We start from the raw sequence: 20,852 nt of genomic DNA, 5'->3' as shown, positions 1-20,852 counted from the left end.
TTTTCTAGATTATGTTTACTTTATTTCGTGGCAAGAATACCTCGCGGCTATATGCTCTCTAGTTATCTACATAAAATATTCGGTAACTTTCGTAACATCCTGACAATAATTAATGCCTTTACAATTTAGGTTTTGATAATACTGACTCGCTTAGAAACAATAGTTAAAATTTTGTTTTGCTCCGGTTCTATTTTAACTTCTCCTTGGACAAAAACTTCAATAACGTGGAATGCTCCGATTCGCCGCTATCCCTTTTGTACTTCTGAATATCATCGTCACCTTTTGTATTCGTTGTCACATGTTTCGTTTCGTTGTTAGTATCCATCTTTTTACTCTGTTCCTCCAAAGCCCGGGGAAGATCCGTGTTCGGTTCTCCAAATGGGAACTTACAGCTAGTATCGTAAAAGACCAGCCCATCTGAGCCGCGCCGTTCCTGCAAGCGCTGGTTCTTCAGCAACGATACCGGCGAATTCAGTTTTTCCTTATCCACACCCAGATCGTGCAGCTTGGTAATGTCTTCGAACATTTCTGCTGAAACCGAATCACACCTGTGCTTCGCCTCCCCGAATGGGTAATGCCTTGTGGTGTCGTACGTTAGAAAACCATCGGATCCTCTGCGCTGCCCACGAACTCCTATCAGTGTTTCCTTGGCCGGAAACAGTTCAGTGTGTAACTTGAACCAATCATCAACATCTTCGATGCTCTCACGCCTACCAAGCCTTGGACCGTGACTTTTCACATTAACCATGTTTCCTAACTTATCCGATCTTTCTACCACTGATCCGATTTCGGCTTCTGTATCAAACCAACCGCTGACCTCGTCAACACTACCAGTTCGTCTCGATTGTAACGGACTTTTCGTCGCAACTATCTGTGTTAACTTATCATCGATTTCTGTTTTCTCTATTCTCTCGAATTCCTGATCAAAGCAGTCGTCAATATCCGACGATTTGTTTGAATCATCTGAGTATACTAGATCGATTTTCACATCCTCCAGCTTATCTTCATCTTCTTCATTACCTTGTCCATTGAGAATCCTCAACAATTTGGCACAGTTAGGATTTTTCGAGTTGGGATCGTTGATTTCCGTGTTAATCTGATCATCCAAGTAAACTTGGAACTCCTTGATAATGTTTTCGTTACCGGCGCTTGCCTTGAACACCATTTCAATCACATTGGTTATGTCGTGGTGGTGGAGCACTTGGGATGAATCCATGAATGTTCCCAAATCGTACCCGAGGATCTCCTTGGGAAGCGGTCGCTTTCGCGTAACTGGTTCTAGCAGTGGATTGTGCTTCGAGTCATTAGCAGATGATTTTCTTCGTTTGGGGACCTTCGGCGGCGTCATGCTAGGTGGAGTTGGAGGTGATCGCACGACTTCTCTGCTACCGATCGTGAATTTAGGTGGAACCTTTTCCTGGGTAGGCGTTGGCGTACTAGGAGTGCTATCAATGGATCGGACGGATATTTTTCGATGTATTAGTCGAGATTTCGGTTTGACCAGTTCGTCTGCTGCGTTATAGTGGTGATCTTCAGGAATGAAGCGACCCATAGACATTTGTGCCTTTTGCAAATCCTTCATTAGTATTGAACTGGAGCTGTTGCTCTTCTGCAATGAAGGCTGAGGAGTCGTGCTGCGTGAATCCGCTCTTATCAGATTAGTTGTTGACGGCATGGAAATAATTCGTTTCAGGGTTCGAGGGCTGTGGGCTTTCGCGTCGTCTGAGTTTTCTGTTTTCCGAGAAGCATCGACCGATGCACCGTTAGAATTTGTACGAAGTTGAGTCTCCGACATACTTTTCGGTAATTTTGGTGGTAAGGGAGGCGTCGATAAACTTCGACGTGACGGCGGTCGCTGTTTGCGGATTGGTCTCGCTGTACTAGATTCGTCAGAATCGCTGTAGCCGTTTAGTGATGCCAGGTACTTCCCAAAGTCACGATTAGGTTTACGTGGAGGTGTTTCAATGGATGCTTCAGTAGTAATTAGGTTTTTGGAAGATTCACACTCTTCGTGCTTGTGTAGCATGTTGTGCATATGGTCGGTGTCATCGCAAATATGTCGACTCTTGCGTTTTCGTGGTACAATCACTGGTTCTTCTACTGGAACCATTCCCAGATACTGGTCCTCTGGATAATCTTCAAGCATAGCCATTAAAAACTCAGCTTTCTTGCCCAAATTTGTTTCTTTCCCAACCGCATCGTCGATATACTTGATCAGTTGCTTTTCCTTCTCTTCGTTCAAATCATTCTTACTGTCTTCGATGTTTGACTTTTCCTCTTCAGCCAACTTCAGCTTATGGGTTTCGATCTGGACTGGACTCTTGATCTCAGCCGTCGAAGTATCATTCCGTGTCGGTTCTTTTAATATAGGTTTTAAGACATTCTTCTCAATAAACTGATCGATTTTATCCAGATCTTCCATACCCTTCTTGGCACTCTTTCGCCTTTCGGTTACAACCGGTACTACCGGTACAATCGACAAGGAATCCGATAGATTCTCACCGAAGAATCTATCCGACTTCCTGTTTCCAACCGTAGCCGCTTTCCCCGATATGTGGTTCTGCATGGGTGCTTTGGGCTTTTCCAGTTCAGTTTTTGTTGGAATTACAGAAAAATCACTGAAAGCGTCTACCTTTGCATCGATTTCGTAACATGACTGCGCTCTTCCCTGCAGCCCAACATCAACGGTGTCCTGCGCCGTTCCATCCTGCAATGTTGTGGTTTGAATATCATGCGATGCACGGCGACTATCCGGCCCAAAGACGTCCTTGAAACCATTTTTAACCTTTAACATTTGCGGCGATGTTCCACGTTCCAGCGTGGAGCGCTTCTTGCGAGGTGGTGCCACTGGAGGTCTATCAATGACGGTATCGCCAGCATTCGGTACGGTCAATGTGGCACTACGCCAACTGTCTAGCGTACTGGATTTCGGAGTAGTCTCCAGTCTGTAAGAAAAGTAACTTTAAATTTGTGCTAATTTCAAAATTGTTTTTATACTTACACATGTCTCCCCAAATAGGTTTTATTGATGCAAGTTTTGCTTTTCCCTAGCCCATTGGGACACACCTAAGAACAATATAATCATTACATGAAGATGGAATTATGCTTGAATTTGCACTACTTTACCACATTTCCAAAATTGTTGAACATTCTCCCTGGTCGTAGTGAGCTGTTCACATTGGGTTCCTTACATAACGAGTTTCCCATCTGTAAATACAATAGAACGTGATAGTTAAGTTAAGAAAGAAAGACCTTTCGTATCAATATTTTTAATTTAATTTTAATTTGGCGATATATATAAAAAGTTTAAATAAGTTTTGCACTACTTTGGTTCAGATTCATTTTTGCAAAGGGTCGTTCAAAGTGGCCAAGATGCATCTACCAAGTATTTCGAATTTCGTAAAAAAAAAACAATCATATTGCACTGTTGCTGTTGCTTATCTGCTGCTGCTATTTGGGAGACTGAATCCACAAAAATCGAGTTCTTTATGTGTTATTATTTGGCTGCCGATGTCCTGCATGCTTCACTCTTGAAATATTGGCCGTCGAACAGAGTAGACTTTTCCTCCACAGCGAGTGTGCCTGGTGCTTTTGGATTATTTGCGATTAATCGAAGAAATGGAATCCTGCACCAAATCAAATCGATACAAACGCGAAAATAAACAATATATACGGCTTAATAAAAAATGAGACACTCATTATTGTGACACTTAACCCTCCAGAAGTCGCGCAAATGGCTCACTGAACGAGCAGCCGCAGCTGCTCTAAGACGATTTCGCTTAATTTTCAGAGCAGCGTGCACTCAGTGCACTAGCGCAACTTCCGGGAGGTTAAACTTGCGTAACTTTTTTCATAGTAGACCGAAATTAACCAAAATTTGCCCAGTTTCTCTTTAGGGTGTTTGCATCTGCTCAGTTGCGCAGTTGTCACTGAAAAATCACTCGGGACATGTGGCTTTAGGCGTTCACATATGTCGTGTGAACTGTTTGGAATTTTTTGTGTCTAACTAGTGCTAATTTGGGTACTAGTTTAGATACATCGTCTAACTAGACACCCAGATGGTGCTAGTTACTGACGAGATGAATTCGAAACACAAAAAAAAACAAAACTTAATTAAAATTAGGTCTTGTGCCCTTAACGCGCAAAACGGTTTAGTCCAATTTTTATTGCACTGAAATACCAGTCGAGATGAAAGAAAACCTGCAAAACTTTTGCGAAAGAATTTTATTCTCGTCTCAAAAATCATCTAAAGGTTCCAGGAACGGATGGCAGTTAATTACAGCTGAGCCGAACAAAAACCGAGATCAACGCCAACAAAACACGAGAAAGAGAGAGAGAGAGAGAGAGAGAGAGAGAGAGAGAGAGAGAGAGAGAGAGAGAGGGAAAGCCAAAAAACTTGATGCTTCGCAATCCTTTGTCCAGAAGACCAAGAAACGATCCGGATTGAAAACGTACAAGGTGCAGAACATCCCAAATTATGACGAATGCCAGCAGAGTGTTTCCAAAACACGCACTCTGCTTGATTCCAGGTCTAACTGGTCGTGATAGTTCGCTGAAATCATCACCGCCACATCGGTCCTACACGGCATGATATTGTACATGCGCTCCTCTCTGCCAGTTGGATGTCGCGGTCGATCCAGCCATTCCCGTTGGAGGGTTCTGGTTCACTGGTGCCCCGACGACCCTATATTGGTGGTTTGTCGCGTTCTGTGCTACTCCGCGTAGTCCCCGACGGTGGAGCTAGCCAACCTCGGGAAGAGAGTTCTCTAATGAAAGAATGTCTCCCGAAACCGTTGACGGACGCGTTATTCTTGCTTCGATGCAGTTCAGCAGAGTGTCGAGATCATTCCAGCGATTCCGGGTGGATTCAATGGTGCCCCGACGATTCAAGCCGGCGATTCGCTACAGGCTACTCGGAATAGTCCCCGACAGTTGATCTTTCCCACACCGACGAAGATTTTCCCGGTAGTGGAACACCCGGGGAAATGCCGAGGTCAGTCCTGCGATTCTTGGTGGAGAGTGGCTTCCGGTTCACTGGTTCCCACTTGCCGGTGGTACTTCCCGATCCATCCGACAATGAAGTTCTCTCGGAACCATTGTCTTGATGCTGCTCGGTTAGGTGCCGAGGTCATTCCTGCGAACCCGCTGTTGAAGGCGTTTTTATGCCCAGCGTAACTACTCCGTAGTAACGTTTTCCTCTTCTCTCTTGCATCTACGCAGCCTCCATAGGTTCGTATGGCGTCCACAGTGTATCTACCTTTCCGCAAGTCGAACTGCATATTGGACAGGGCATTCTCTCCCTCCGTGTGTGTTGTAAGCCTGTTAAAGATTTCTCTTTCAAGCACCTTGTCGACTGTATCAAGAAATTATGTCGGCCTGTATACTGAAGGATCTCCTGGGGGCTTGCGTGGCTTCGGCAACAACACCAGCTTTTGCCGCTTCCAGATGTCGGGGAAGTTACTATCGTCGATACACTTTTGCAACGTGGTCCCAATAAAAATCTTAAGTGGTTTACTTGAGCTACCACTTTTCTCCATGCCTCGAACCCTCCGGGACCACAGGATGCCACGACTTTGGGAAATGGCTGTGTTCATGCACTTACAACTCTCAGTCCCTAGATGTCCCTGCTAGTTCATCGATTTCCTTCTCGCTCGTTATTGAACTGTGATCATGTACATGATTTGTGCTTGTCTCTAGCTAATGCCGCTGGATCGCTGTACTTGCTTCAATAGATACAGTGTCCGGAAGGCAATACAATATTGGCAATATTCACCGGGGCCTTGCTATTACTCCAGCGCATTCGTCCTTGTAGCACGATGTTTGCTGTTATTCTGGCTATCCCCTCTTCTGCGGCAAACCAGTAGAATACAAGTCCGACGATTTCGAGTGGGGCGTGACGTCTGGTACGATGGCCTCGACGATCCGAATCAGTACTTCGTTTCACACCACTCATCTAGTTCCCGGCGATGAACTTAGATTACACCGATGGAGAGTTCCCCGGTGATGGAAGTTCTCCCGAAACCGATTCTTCTGCTGCTTTCAGCCTCTTTCACTGGCCAACCTGCCGATCTCAGTCCGGCGAATCCGGCGAAAACTGGCGTCCGACTCGGTGACGCCCCGACGAGCTGAACCCAGTGCTATGTAGCGTGCTACTCAATTGGTCCCGGCAGTGTGTCTAGTCTACTCCGACGGAGAGATCCTCGGTGACGTAATTTCTCCCGAGACCGATTTGTTGTTTCAGAGCGGTTTTCTAGACGGCGGTGCCACTTTGTTGATCCCTTCGCCACTCCCTCTGTAGCTGGGAGAGATTCCGCGCCATTGATCTGTTGACAGCGTCCCAGGTGTGTTGTTGGCTGTCACGCCGGACATACCCCCTTCGAACCTCTTCGTACCTAGTGTACTCGAAGACCGTATCTCTTGTACATTTAAACACTCCGGCAAAGGGGTGACGAAGCATGTCCAAACCGATGCTGGTACTTCCGAAAGCAGCCATGCCTGGACAAAAACTGCGTCATATGGAAGTTCACCTCTTCATGCTTCCTATGCACCCAAACCGAGACATTTGGGATGAGTTGGTGGGTTTAACTTCCTCTCCACATTGTCCCACCCTTGCTACCACTTAGCCAACGAGTCCGCTCTGTCCAGTTCCTGTAAATTTCGTGTATTCCTCCGCTGGTAGCATGCTACATCCTCATTCAGAATGATGCATATGGGTGCCAGTATCGACGCATACCGCCTCCGACGGTATTGCTCTATGCGCGCTTGCGACACGTTCAGCCATTAGGCGAAACAAGCTCGACTGATTTGTCCGGTCCTGCTTTGAGTTTAGCGCAGCTACCTAGTCTGGAATGCCATACCCTAGTATTGGGGATGAGACTCCCACCAGGACACGTCTTTAGATGCACCAGTTTGTGGTAAGCCAGCTGCAACTTGACATCAGCCATGTAGATTTCAACGATGCCTGTCATCTCTGCCGTCAACATCTTCACTTCGTCCAGAGTCTCACCGGTTATCGTCAGGACGACGTCATCTGCAAAACCGACGATCTCAACTCCCCTGGTCAGTACCAGTGTTAACATTCCGTTGTACTTCATATTACACAGAGCTGAGACGAGTATGCAGCCTCGAGGTGCTTCCGTCGTGACCACAATCAGCCTCTGCTTCATGTGCGCCTTGTAGACTACAACTAGGTTTTAGAAGTAACTTTCCAGAACCTTGCACAGGTAGTCTGGAATCCACATTCTATGCAACGTTACGGCGATAGCCACTTAGCAGGCGCTGTTGAACGCGTTTTTCACGTCGATCGTAACTACGGCGCGTTAGCCTATCTCTTTTATTTTCGTTACTTTCTCCTCAATGACGACGACTATGCAGATTACATCCACCATTGAAAACCCTATCCGAAATCCAAACTGCGATAGTCCGTTCTCCCTTTCAGCGTAGTTTGCCAGCCTATCGAAGATGTCCCTTTCCAGAAGCTAACCGAGAGTATCCAGCATAGGTTGATACGTGGTGGTTTCTCTGGATCTCGCAGCAACTACAGCTTCTAGAGCTTCCATCTATCTTGTAGGTAGCCTTCGACCATGGATTTCTGTAGTACTGTCCTGAGCCTGTCCGGAAAAACCAGGATCGCAGTCTTCGGTATCACTATAGGGATACCGTCCAGACCGAGAGATTTCTTCGCTTTCAGCACTTTTGCCACCATAAGGAGCTCGCCGTTGAGGACCCGTTTGTCACAAACACTTGCGCTGTCTACATCGAAGTATGGTGTAGGCGGTTGGGTTGTGCTTCGGGAAGAGACCCTCCACGATGGTCTTCAGTTTGTCAGCACTCACTTCAGCAGGTGTCGTTGGACCGTTCATCTTGGCCAAATCGACAAGGTTAGCGTAACCCCAGCGTTGGTGTTTGCATCTCTGTGCAGCTCCCTGTATCAGGTAGACTTACTCAGCAGTGTCCCAGGCTCGACCTTTGAGCTATTTAGTTAACGATATTCCTCTTGCTTTCCGTCATTCTCTCCATTTATTACACTGTATAGATTTATTACACACCTAGATCCGTGCTAGAGCCATTTAGCCTACACTACACTCGGATACGGATTGTAGCGATCTACTCGGCGGTTCCCGGTGGTGAACTCACCTTTCTCCGACTGAGATCTCCCCGGCGGCGGAAGTTCTCTCCGTATCGAAGTCCGCTTCATGATTAGCTCCTAACTTTGTCATAATACACTCAGATAGTTCCCGGCGGTGAATCCGCCCTACTCCGACCGTGAACTCCCCAACGGCGAATTTCTCCCGATACCCGATGCTCGTTTTGTGAGCCATTCTGCTCCCCGCATCGTTGGGATCTACTCGATGTGACTACATCCCGGCGGTGGACCTAACGTCCACAACGAGTCAACCGTGGGGAGGTGCCAAGGTCTGTGGCTAATTTTCACTACAAGGGACGTATACAATATTCTTCGAAGATAATTTTTGCAAAAGAAACATTGAGAATTCCATTTAAAGTATTAGCACAGATTACAGACATTTAGACTAGAACAAAATTTATTAAAAACTTTCAAAAACTTTCAAATTGATAAACGTTGGAAATCTGTGTTTCACTATTGCCATCTACACCCAAAACGCGAACCGTATGAATTACATGCGAATAAGCATGATTCTAATGAGAATTTTGCATTGTAACTGGTATAATGCATATAAAGCGATATTGGTCCGGGACAAAAATGCATTAAGGCGATTACACCACAGAAACTTACACAATCCCACAGTTGGGAATGTATTAGTGAATTCAACGATATCGGAGTATTAGTATTAAAATGACTCCGCACTAATACACATGTAAAGGACATATCCAATCGAATACATGTGCGCTCTGAAAATACTAATACACGCTCAAGGAACAGTTTCCATTCCGCCTTTCTACTGATCACATGCTGCATATTGGAGAGAACAATTTATAGCATCATCAAATTGGTGGGGTGTGGGTGATGATTTTGTTTTGATAATATGTTGAGCTTTCGGCGTTCTCTAAACCCTAACTTTACCAGCGATATGCGACTTCTAGCCACTAGATAGGTTCATAAATAATGATTAATGATTATTTAAGCGCACTATACGCAGGAGAAAGTTACCTATATGGAAACATTGGGTTAACAAGTTAATTCAACATTTGTCGGATAGAAGCCGCCCGCCAATCATTTCTGGCATTCCTCATATTAACAGTACTTTCAGGTGATATCATATCAGTATTTCGCAGTAAAAGTATCTAAGTTTAAAGTATCATAAACTATAAGGGCAGTGATGACATGGTTTTGCACTTTTGAGCTGCAGTGGCAGTTACTCATTTCAGTTTGTATTATTTCCCGAACATGCGAATCCAGCGCACATCATCGACCTGGGCAAGGATCATCGCAAATCAATCTGAGCACAAATCATTTTCTTCCACTCTTCTCTGAAGCACAAAATGAGAGAGCGATGATTTTACTGCAAACACCATTCGCTATGGGAAAATAACGCGTATATCACACACTCTCGTGAACGTAAACTGTTCACGCGTTTAGTGTGGTTGGAATTGAGCTATTCGCAGACAAAAAAGCGTAACTGTGTATGAAGACAGAAGTTCTTACAAACACCACAGAGGTATTCATGTATAGAATACACCACCTTTTTGGCAGACTCAGCAAGCAAAACCAACTAATACTTTTACATGCGGGCAGATAATATGGTAGCGTGTATTCTCAATCAATTTATTTCATCATGAATCAAGCTGTGTTGGTGTAATGCAGTAACTATGATTGGTCTACAATGCGAAGAAGGCATGATTCTAATTCGGAATATGCACGAAAGAATGTAATGCCTTTTTTGCATTGGGAAATTGTTTTGGGTGCACCTGATTTGTGTTTGTCATGCATGGATTCGATGAAGCAGGGGGTGGCTGTTTCAAGGACCCCTTGCTCCAGTGAGCGAAGCTTTTGAATGGCACCCTGGACAGCACAAAACGATGCTTTGGACTGATTGGCTTTAAATCAAGAAATCGTTTAGTCAGCGTTGCCATAGTAGCGGATTTTTCCGCAATCCTGCGGAATTTCCGCAATTTAAAATAGAGTGGCGGATTTTTCTGCGGATTTTCTGAATTTGCGGATTTTTTGCGGATTTTTCATGAATGAATCAAATGGTTGGCCTTAATTTTTGAATTTTAAATTGTATGTTTAATCACAATACCTACATTATATTATTTTTATAAAGTAAACAATTGATTTCGAAACGGCAAAGTAAATTTCGGTTGCTGAATTTCAGCGAAATGGTTTCAGAGTTTCAGCAACCATTGAGAACTCAATAAAAATATAAGTGTTGAAGTTCGACAAAAATACTATAAACTGAGATTGTTTCTTCGTCCCCGCTTTGCTCGCTTTATTAAATTTTTAAGCGTTCAAATTTAAAAACGCTAAAGTTTTAAAACTTTAAAGATTTCAAAGTCAAAATTTATGAATGTTTAATTTTTTTGTTTTGAATTTCTGAATATTTTCCTTTTTGATTTTCAATTTATTAAATTTCAAAAGTCTTGGATTCTTAAATTTTTATATTTCCGATTTTTAAATTTTGAGAAGGAACTCCAAAATCATTGAATTTTAAAGTTTTTAATGTATAATCCTTTAAATTTTATGTTTTTAAATTTTATAATTCCCAAATTCTGATATAATTTTTACATAATAAAATGTTAAATTAACAAATCTTCAAATTTTAGGATCTATGCATTTTTAAATGTTTAACTTCTTGAATTATGAAATATATTTATTTTTGAATTTTCAAATTTTTTAACCATCATATTTTTAAATTTTCATGCATTTAAATTTTTTAAATAAAATTTTTTTTAATATCAAATTAAATCTACAATTAAACATCCAAAAACTTTTAATATCTTAATTATTTATTAGGTTTTTATATCTTCAATTTTTTAAATTTTTGGGTTCCAAACTTTTAACCTTGAAAATTTTTGAATCCTCAGATTTTAATATTTTTTTTTTAAATCAATTTTTTATACCTTTAAACTTTTAAACTTTTGAATTTTGAAATGATTTTCTTTTTGAAATTTCAAATAACTTATTTTTTAATTTCATAGTTTTTAGATTTTTAAAGCATTTAATTTCTAAAATTTTAAATAATTAAGCTTGAAGTTTTGAAGCATTTTGATTTTAAAATTCGTGAGTTTAATATCTCTTCTGAGACAGATACTCCCGAACAAGCTCACAGATCAAGAGACCGTGGATACTGTGATCTCCAGGTCGGCTTGCTACTGGGTAATCGAAGAGGCTTCGCGAAACAAGGTTGTGCACAAAACTATTGTATTTCTAGGATGTGGAAAAGTGAAATTTATTTAAATAAAAATGAGCAAACAAAGTGTTGGTGTGTGGTGTGGTTTATTGGGCTATTGTAGGTTTCAAGTTCGCTTTCTGCTGCGGTACGTACCGATGCTGGGCTGCTCGTGGTGTTCGCTGATGGCGAGCGCTCGCTGGTGATTCGGGCGATGCTCGCAGTTCGTTGGGTTTGCTGTTGGTGCTGGTGGTACAGCTATGGCGTCCCGATTTGCGGGGGTCGCAAAGGCTCCAGTCGATTGTAACGGCGGATGGGTGGCGTGGCGGGAATGGAACTTTACGGCGTCTTCCTTCTTTGGCTCGATCAATGGGCCACGGACGATACCGTATTGGATTCACCGAGAAGGGCCCTCCTTTACGTTTAGGGCACAATACCCGAGGGTTCACAGGGCTCTGCGGCACCTGTACGCTAATTCCTTGGCAGTTAAACGTCAGCAGATTCCTCTGCCTAGGCCGAAACGTGTTCGAGTGAGTGTTTTATTCGGGTATAAAAAAGGTCCTGAATGAACAGCACGGTTGGGATCTCCAAGATGTCCGCTAAATATTATCTCACTACTTATAATTCTTTTCACTCACTTCCGACGCACACGAATGTCGCGGTACTAATGACCAATGGCGGATTTTGCATGGTCCCCTTTCCTTACTACTGCCACCCACCATTACCATTTCCATCCCAGGTGTAACCTATCACCACCTCATTCAGCGGTGTATTATCTCTCAGTGAGCAACTGTTAGCTCACTGTTCAACCCATTACAGCCCGATGTTGTTATTTACAATTGCTGTGATGTGTATTTGTCCCTACTATTTAAAATTCATATTTATTTATTTATTTACTAACTAATACTAACCCTACTAACAGTAACATTAAGAAACACAACAGTTTTAAAAAATACAATAATGCACATAAAAATCATCGTGACTTGTAACGACGGTTATAAGTTCCTGAGTTAGATTGTTTTTACTTCGATTATAGACGTTTTAGCCTTTGGGTAATTTGCCTCCATTTTCAGGATAGAAAAATCTCTTTAGAAATCTCTCTAACTCTATGTGCGAGATTGATAATTGAACCCAAGTGAGCTGCGAACGAGGTAAACGATTTGTCATCTACGCTATGCCCGCCTTTTGAATTTGATTGACACATCCTTAAATTTTTGTGCATTTTGGTATTTTTTTTAGTTCAAGTTTTTTTTTAATTTTCGATGCTTTTATTTTTGAATTTTAATTGTTTTATTTTTTTTATTTTTGGAATTTATTGGATTTTAATTAGGATTTTTCGATCTTTTAATTTGCAATTTTTATATTTCCAATTCTTGTTTTTTTAAAATGTTCCTTTTTGAAAATTTCTGGAACAAGGTGCGCAGAACTAAATATGCGTCCGGTCAAATTTCCGCATCTTCTTTAGTTCACTGAGAAAGAGGATTTTCTCCCAAATTCGGCGGCGAGTGTGGAGTTTCCAGTCAAACATTTGAAAATTGAAAAATAAAAGTGATTCATACATAATGATAATAAATTGTAAAAAAGCTCGAAAAGCCCTTAATGGTGGAAAAAAATAAAAAATGGGGATTTTATTACTTGCGGATTTTTGCGGATTTTGACGTCAGCCGGGGATATCACATTTGCGGATTTCCCAAAATAAATAATGGCAACGCTGCGTTTAGTTCAATAATTCTTCGACAATGACCGTCTGTCTGTTCGGCTGTTTGCTTCGATCGGCAATGCTTGTAGCGTTGTACTAAATACAAGCAAATGGATCATTGTAGCATTAAGGCTCGATGTGATAATTGCGCAGAGAATCACGAAGAAGACTCCTGCATTGCGAATTCTGAAAAGTGTGCCTATTGAGAGGAGAGTCCACACGATCTATATCCATGCTCCACGTGCAAAAGATGCGATATTGCGATACTTCACCCGGCACCGAGGAGACTTCCCTAGTAACAACCGAGGTTTTATGGCACTCTTGAAGCCCTTCTTAAAACTTAGAATGCATTTGTAGTGTGCTATAAAACTACAAATTCTGCTTGGGTTCAATTCCCACGGTACGACATGGGATTGTTTTTCGATGATCATTTATCATCACTTGTGTTTCTACAAAAAACCAGCCATAGGGGAGACTGAGGAGACTTGATCCCCTTTTTTATTTTTCAATACTACTCCGTGGAATGATACAAAAACTATGTATTTTTTGTAGTTTTATATTGTTTCTAGGGTTGACTGATAATCATAAAAAAATTACATGGAAATATTATACTGGACATGAGCTATGAGCATTTTTGGAAAACAACAAAAAACTGGAAAATTCTTTGATTAGTGGAGACTCGATCCATAATTTGGGGACACTTGATTATTTTTTGAAAACGTGTTTAAAAGAGCATGTAGGGTAGTAAGCCTATTTTTACCCTTTTTCTATTATCATCCTACCCATCTGAAGCCTTTGGTTAGAGCAGCTTCTGCCATCTTTGCTCAACGCATTGGCTCAAATGGTGTTGCGATAATTGGGGTACTCGATTAGAGTTTTTGCTGCGCTCAAACAGAAGATATTCACCATTCTCAAGACAATTTTGTTATTATATTGGCTCTTAATAAGAGGCGAATGACCTTAAGGCTAAAACCTCTATAATCGAAATAAAAAATGGCTCCTAATAACAAAGCAAAGAAGCTGAAATAATAAAATTAATAATGAAATAATGTGGTATTCTCCCTAATAGGACAAAAATAGGTACCTAACCCCATTCAATGTTATAAATGTATTGTGGTATTGATTAAATTGTTGTGATTACATATTACTATTTTTGTTACTACATATTACGCATCTCGCACAAGATTTTTTAACGAATTCCCCAAATCTCTGTGCAATGTCGTTATTATGGTTGAGGAACGTCAAATGTGGGATGCATGGTTGCTACGTATACTGTAGTAAACAATTACAGTTATGTTTCTGTACGATGAAGCGTTCATTTTTGACAGTATTTTTTGTTATTTTATGGCAACAATGACTTCAATTGTTCTGGTGTGAATTTGGTTATTTTCAGTGGTGTGTATGAAGCGTGGCGAAGGGGATCAAATCTCCACAAATTTGAAGGGATCAAGTGAACCCATAGCATCTATTTCAGCAAATTTAGGCACAAGTGTAGCTGAACAAAAAAATCAGCTCAATCATAACGTATTCATATAATTGACATTCTCCAGTAATTCTGTATGCAAAAATATAGTATGTAGTGGGTTACTTTATCAATTGTATAAAAGTTTGAAAATTTAGAAAATAAATCTTCTTCAGTTCTTCCGAGATTTTTTTCTTTGAATCGGTAAAAATTCAGTAACACATGTCCAATTTATTTTTTTTCTGTTAAAGAAACATATGTTTAGATAAACCTGCACAACTTTCTAGTATATTCGATTAATGCATTCTGATCCGCCTTTGAGTTACAATGATGGAATCAAGTCTCCCCGGGGATCAAGTCTCCTCAGTCTCCCCTATTCAAACACGTTCGTTAATTATTTTTTTAACCATGTTACCATTGAAAACAATACCATTTATTGTGGTAAATTTGACATTTGGGACTGACAGGGCCGTAGCGTGGTCTTCTGATGGAGTCTATGTATAAGAGAAAACCGGAAAACACCGGAAATACTCTTATTTATGTAACATTGTAATTTAGCTATTATAAAACGCGTACACACAGAAAAAAAATATTGGTAAAGGTAAGAGTGTTCCGCTCTTAGCAAAAAACAACCAACGCCTACTATTAGGTTGAAAGTAAAACTTTTAAATGAGTCAAGCAAAATAATCAAAATGAAAGTTTTCCTTTTCAGCTAATGAAGAATAGTAATCAAAATAAAAGTTTTATTTTCAAACTAAGAGTATGCGTTGGTTATTTTTGTTAGGAGTGAAAAACTTTTATTTTTACCAACATTTTTTTCTGTGTAGAACCATATGAACATTTATTGTTTATTCTTTTGTCTTTGTAATGATTTGTTACTATATTTTTCGACTATGTACTACAACACAGCTGTTTAGGGTGAATTTGGTTTTTATTTGCGTTATGTTCGTCTTCTTTATGTTATAAATAGAAATATTGATTTAAGAAAAAATCAACAGGAGATATATGCGTGTCGGGTTACCTAGTATTGCGCCGAAAAAAGATTATTGATTTTGCACATCACCACTGGTACTGATTAATTCAAACAATATTCCAGCAAAGAAACATTCCGTATAGGGAAACTTGCTTCGCGTTACTCATATGTTCGCAGATTTGGTTTACCAACTGCACGTTATATTACGACTACTTTACTTCCAACGCAATTTACCGATTGTTCTTCTCTTAATAAAGTGCGAGTTACTCCGTAAGCGCCGTCGCAGCAATTATTTGAGTAGGTGTTGAATACTGTAGAACGACGTTTTCAGAAATCTTGACAGCTCATTTGTTTGCAGCAACTTCTGCCATTGTACAGTTATAGATTTGATATTGTGGAGATTCAATACATAACCTATTTGTTGACTAAACGACAAAACCATCTTAAACTAGGATGTATGTATTTTGAATATATGCACAAACTAAATCTTTTTTGAACATATTGAGAACTCTTGAGACGATGATACACCATGCCTCAACCCTACAATAAAGCCCGATTTATAACATCGCTTTCAAATAATTAAAAGTGTTGAATTTGCCCTTTCTCATAGTATGATAGTGCTAAAACTACGAAACAATAAATCTAAACCTCACCCATAGCTCGACCAGACAAGCTCATCTGGACAATATATTAAGACTCGTGATCGAGAAATTATCACTTGCTCCGGCCCGCAATAAGCGGTGGAACATGTGCTAATGAAATACAAACATATGTATATCAAAACATGGGACTATATTATTCGATGGCTAGGAGTTGTTTATTGGTTCCAACTGTTTGTAAAACAATTTGACATGATCCTAATTGTCGCTCTCATTTTTGCATCGCAAACACCGATCATCAGTATTTTCTAGATCAAACAGCTAAAAGCCGGGCGAAATCATTTACTGAAATATCAAAACTAGTCCAATTTAACCATTATACTACCTGGTCCATTTCAAGAAGTAACTTGATATCGAAAAACCCACCTTTTTGTGCTCGATGGAACTTCAACCATGAAAGCAGTGTGTTTTGCTACGGCATCGGACACAACGATTATGGCGAGAAGGCGTCTCCGGTTGAGCTTACGTAAGCTGGCGTCGAAAGCTGTAATTGTTTCTCCTCTTCGAATGTAGGTTAGATTGATGACACAGGAAGAATCTGTTGATAGAGCAGGAAGCAACCGGTCAATGTCATTTTAGATCTACACGATGATGAAGAGTGATTGGGTGGAGTGCTTAATAAAGGGTTTTCTGCAGCTAATTCTTTATTGAATAAATTAAGAATAAACTACAGAATAGTAGTTTTGTATAGAAATCTGAGCTCTGTTTTGAAAACACAATGAACTCTTCATATTACCATATAGGAAGCAAAGTATTCTGGAAATAATATTAAACTATGACTAATAAAAGTTTGTTTACCCATGTTGATTGAAGATTTGAGCTTTGTTTTGATTTGTCTTTTCATCATTTTCCTGATTGGAAGGATTTGGGATGTGGTAAGGTTTGAGATACAGAAGATAACGACACAGAGAACACAAACAATACGGAAATATTCTTCACTCGTCCCTTGGGACTCTCGATGAGCGGATACATCAACACCCCAAGGAGATATTGAGATAGAACGACAACACCCCCGTAGAGATATTATCATTAAAATTTGGCTTAAACCGATTTAGCTTTATAAATTTTCCCTGTAACTTTTTGGAAGCCATGGTTCAGTTTTTCAAACTTTCTCGCCAGAAATTCCAAAGATCGATCGTCGATACTGCAAAAATACTGCTGTATTTCATCTGTAATCTACTTGGTTCTCAGAACTTCCCAGCAAAATCTATAGCTCTTTACCGCACTGGATTGGGCGCAATAGCATATCCTTTGAGATTCGGTTTGGATACTATAGGGCAGTTACATATCAAATAATATATAGTTCCGTAATCGGATTCACAAAGATCACCCGAATAATACTCAGCACGCTGAATAGTGGCGATGTGATAATCGATTTTGCAATGTCCAGTCAGTACCGTGGCTAGAATATTACAATTGTGCTTGGAAAAATTCAACAAATTCTTTGGCATTTTGAGGACTCACATCCGGCAGAAATCTTTTAGTTTGACGGCAAGTTTGAAAGCTACGCCAATGGTTGGCATGTTTGGATGCAGCCCAAGAGCAAATCTTGTGCTTTATCAAACTTATCAACCGCTGTAGAGCTGGTTTTGGACCAACGATGTTAGTTGCAGCACCCGCTCTAGCCAATTCGTTCGCTCATTCATTTCCAGTAATACCGGAATGAATGGAAACCATTAACAACATCCAAAATTTACAAAAAGAATATCAATTTTACACATGAAGAAGAGAAAGATAACAATTTGCCCTTCTTGGATGTGCTTGTAAAAAGAGAGGGAGTTCCTTGACTTTCGAAATATATAGGAAACCTACAAATACTGAGAGAATTATACCAAATACTTCAAACCATTCATATCAGAATAAAATGGCCGCTTTTCACCACATGGTCCATAGAATGATTACTCTACCATTAGGGGAAGAAGCAAAAACTAAAGAAACTGAATTCATTTTCGAAACAGGTAAGCTCAACGGGTATCCAGAGCAAACCATCCAATCAATAATTAATAAAAAAAATCTAGAATACTTCATAAGCAAAACGCCACAACCTTAACTCCAACAACTGAAAATTTAAAAAGGATAGCAGTAGATTTCAACCAGAATACCTACGGCTTATCTACTTAGGAAAAAATTAAAAAAGTTTGGTGTAGATCTAGTTTTCAGTAGTAAAAATTGCCAGCTAAAATCAATACTAGGATCCACAAAGGATCCGATAGAAACACTGAGCAAATCGGGGATATAGAAAATATCATGTTCACATTGTGATAAAGTTTATATTGGACAAACCAGGAGAACATTAGAAATTCGATTCAAAGAGCATATTGCGGAAATAGCAAAAGCTTCTAGAGAATCTGCTAAAGATTTATCATTCCACTTCAAATCCAAGACAGCACGCTTTTTCAGAAAAACATAACTTAACTATAGAAGATATTAAAATTCAGCGTCAAGTCTCTAATCCTTGGAAATTAGACGAAGCTGAAAGCCTGGAAATTTTCAAACATTCGTTTCCTTTCTTATTAAATCTAGACCGAGGTAACGGATATTCATGGTTCTTCGAAATTTTACCTACATGCAAAAAACGGTCAGCTTCATGCACCTAGGTACCCACCGACCACAGCCTACCCGTTTCCCTAGATAAAACGGCTTTACAATCCCGTAATTTCCTATAGACTGATACAAATACTGAAGAAGATTACAAGTAGTAATCGAAATACCGGTATCTGTTAAATAGTGAAGTGCAAGTGCATCTAACTATAAAAACATAGTGGAATTAAATTAACGAAAATTACGAACTTTTTTTTTGGATTTTGCCATATTTTTGCCTTTCTCATATAGAAAGGTTATGCAACCACTCTAAAAATCATCAACCTAATCCCGGCCTTTTTTGACCTATAAAGGCTTAGGTAGGCGTATGCAATGAGGGATCTTCCTCTTTGATCCGCCGCTGGTTTCAAGCGATGTTTCAGTGTCGACACATAGTATCTCAAGACCTTGCTTGTCGATCCATTGTATGTTTGTGCAAATCGTACTGAATATGGGTCATTCCACGCGAAGTGATCAAAAAAAGATGCAAACTTGAAATCGACCTTCACGGATTTGAACAAAATTTGGAGGAATTGTTCATCTAGGGCCAGTATATAAAAACCCAAATTTTTGTGTCAATTGAACCACCCCTCGGGTCATGGGAGCACCCCCCGTTTTGGTAAATTGCCAAAACCCTTGATTTTCTTTTGATCATATCTCCGGTTCTATTTAATCTAGAATCAAACCACAAGATGGCTTTTGAAGAAAATTGTTCAAGGAGACTATAAAAAATATTATTTTTTGCCGACTGTGTTGCCAACTATGCAATTTTTTCAGTTAAATATTAAAAGTTAATTTTTCTCAAAATACGTATATTTTAATTTTGAAAATTTTAATGCCATCGCGTTTCTCAGACATTTTTACATAAAAAACACTTATCATCCCAATATAATATGAGCGCATCCTGAGATATACCGTTTTGAAGGGAAAAACTCCGATTTTCTCATATAAAAATCCATTTTTATTGGCCAAAATTGAGAAAATCTTCAAACTGTCATAAAAATCGACCCTGATCTGCTAGAAGCAAACCAAATACGTAGTTTTTCATCATTTCTCGTCTACTTCACGAAAAATTATGTTTGAACTCAGAATACTCAAGTTGGTTTTTTAGTGTTGTGCGCTTGCGATTTTATATGGGAAATTGCGGTTTTTTCTCTTCAAAACGGTGTATCTCAGGATGCGATCATATTATATTGAGATGATAAGTGTTTTTTATGTAAAAATGTCTGAGGAACGCGATGGCATTAAAATTTTCAAAATTAAAATATACGTATTTTGAGAAAAAATAACTTTTAATATTTAACTGAAAAAATTGCATAGTTGGCAACACTGTCGGCAAAAAATAATATTTTTTATAGACTCCTTGAACAATTTTCTTCAAAAGCCATCCTGTGGTTTGATTCTAGAGTAAATAGAACCGGAGATATGATCAAAAGAAAATCAAGGGTTTTGACAATTTGCCAAAACGGGGGGTGCTCCCATGACCCGAGGGGTGGTTCAATTGTCACAAAAAATTGGGTTTTTATATATTGGCCCTAGATGAACAATTCCTCTAAATTTTGTTCAAATCCGTGGAGGTCGATTACACGTGCCTTGATCACTTCGCATGGAATGACCCATATGTAATATACATTTCCATCATTGTATTAAACATTACCAGCCATGGAATCGTAGTTTGGACAAATGAGAAAGACACAATTGCATTACTAGGTGGATTAAAACAGGTTTTTATAATAAATGCCGAGAAGTCGACTGTTCTAAGATGTTTTACACTGACGGATCAAACCGCGAAGGGTCCACTGACTTCGGTATTTTCAATCAAAAGTTCACCGCCTCCTACAAACTCAGTGACTCCGCTTCAGTTTACGCCGCTGAACTAGCTGCTATTCAGTATACCCTTGGAGTCATTGACACCTTACCCGCAGACCATTACTTTGTCGACTTGGATAGTCTGAGTTCTATAGACGCTATTCGCTCGATGAAACATGGAAAGCACTCCTCGTATTTTTTGAGGAAAATACGATAGCTACTGAGTGCTTTATCTAACAAATCTTTCCAGCTTACCTTGGTGTGGGTACCTTTTCATTGCTCCATTCCGGGCAATGAGAAGGCGGACTCATTAGCTAAGGTGGGTGCCCTAGAAGGTGACGTTTATGAAAGACCAATTTGC

General features: G+C 40.0%; 1 protein-coding gene across 2 annotated transcripts in view; it reads right to left on the bottom strand.

Annotated features, from left to right (window-relative positions):
* The window catches only part of LOC131689132 (uncharacterized), a 28,404-nt gene continuing 7,552 nt past the window's right edge, over positions 1-20,852 (bottom strand). Inside the window, exons 2-5 of one of the 2 annotated variants that reach the window (XM_058973990.1) lie at positions 16,469-16,640; positions 3,127-3,207; positions 3,002-3,066; positions 1-2,945 (exon numbers count right to left, since the gene is read on the bottom strand). In XM_058973990.1, coding sequence (XP_058829973.1) covers positions 188-2,945; positions 3,002-3,066; positions 3,127-3,207 — 2,904 coding nt within the window. In that variant the 5' untranslated portion in view covers positions 16,469-16,640 and the 3' untranslated portion in view covers positions 1-187. The remainder of the gene's footprint in view (positions 2,946-3,001; positions 3,067-3,126; positions 3,208-16,468; positions 16,641-20,852) is intronic. The other variant, XM_058973991.1, reaches the window with a different exon arrangement.

Source organism: Topomyia yanbarensis, chromosome 3 (assembly GCF_030247195.1).
Source record: "Topomyia yanbarensis strain Yona2022 chromosome 3, ASM3024719v1, whole genome shotgun sequence".
Classification (NCBI taxonomy): domain Eukaryota; kingdom Metazoa; phylum Arthropoda; class Insecta; order Diptera; family Culicidae; genus Topomyia; species Topomyia yanbarensis.
Note: the sequence above shows the minus strand (reverse complement) of the source record. Positions and strands in the feature narration are given on the sequence as shown.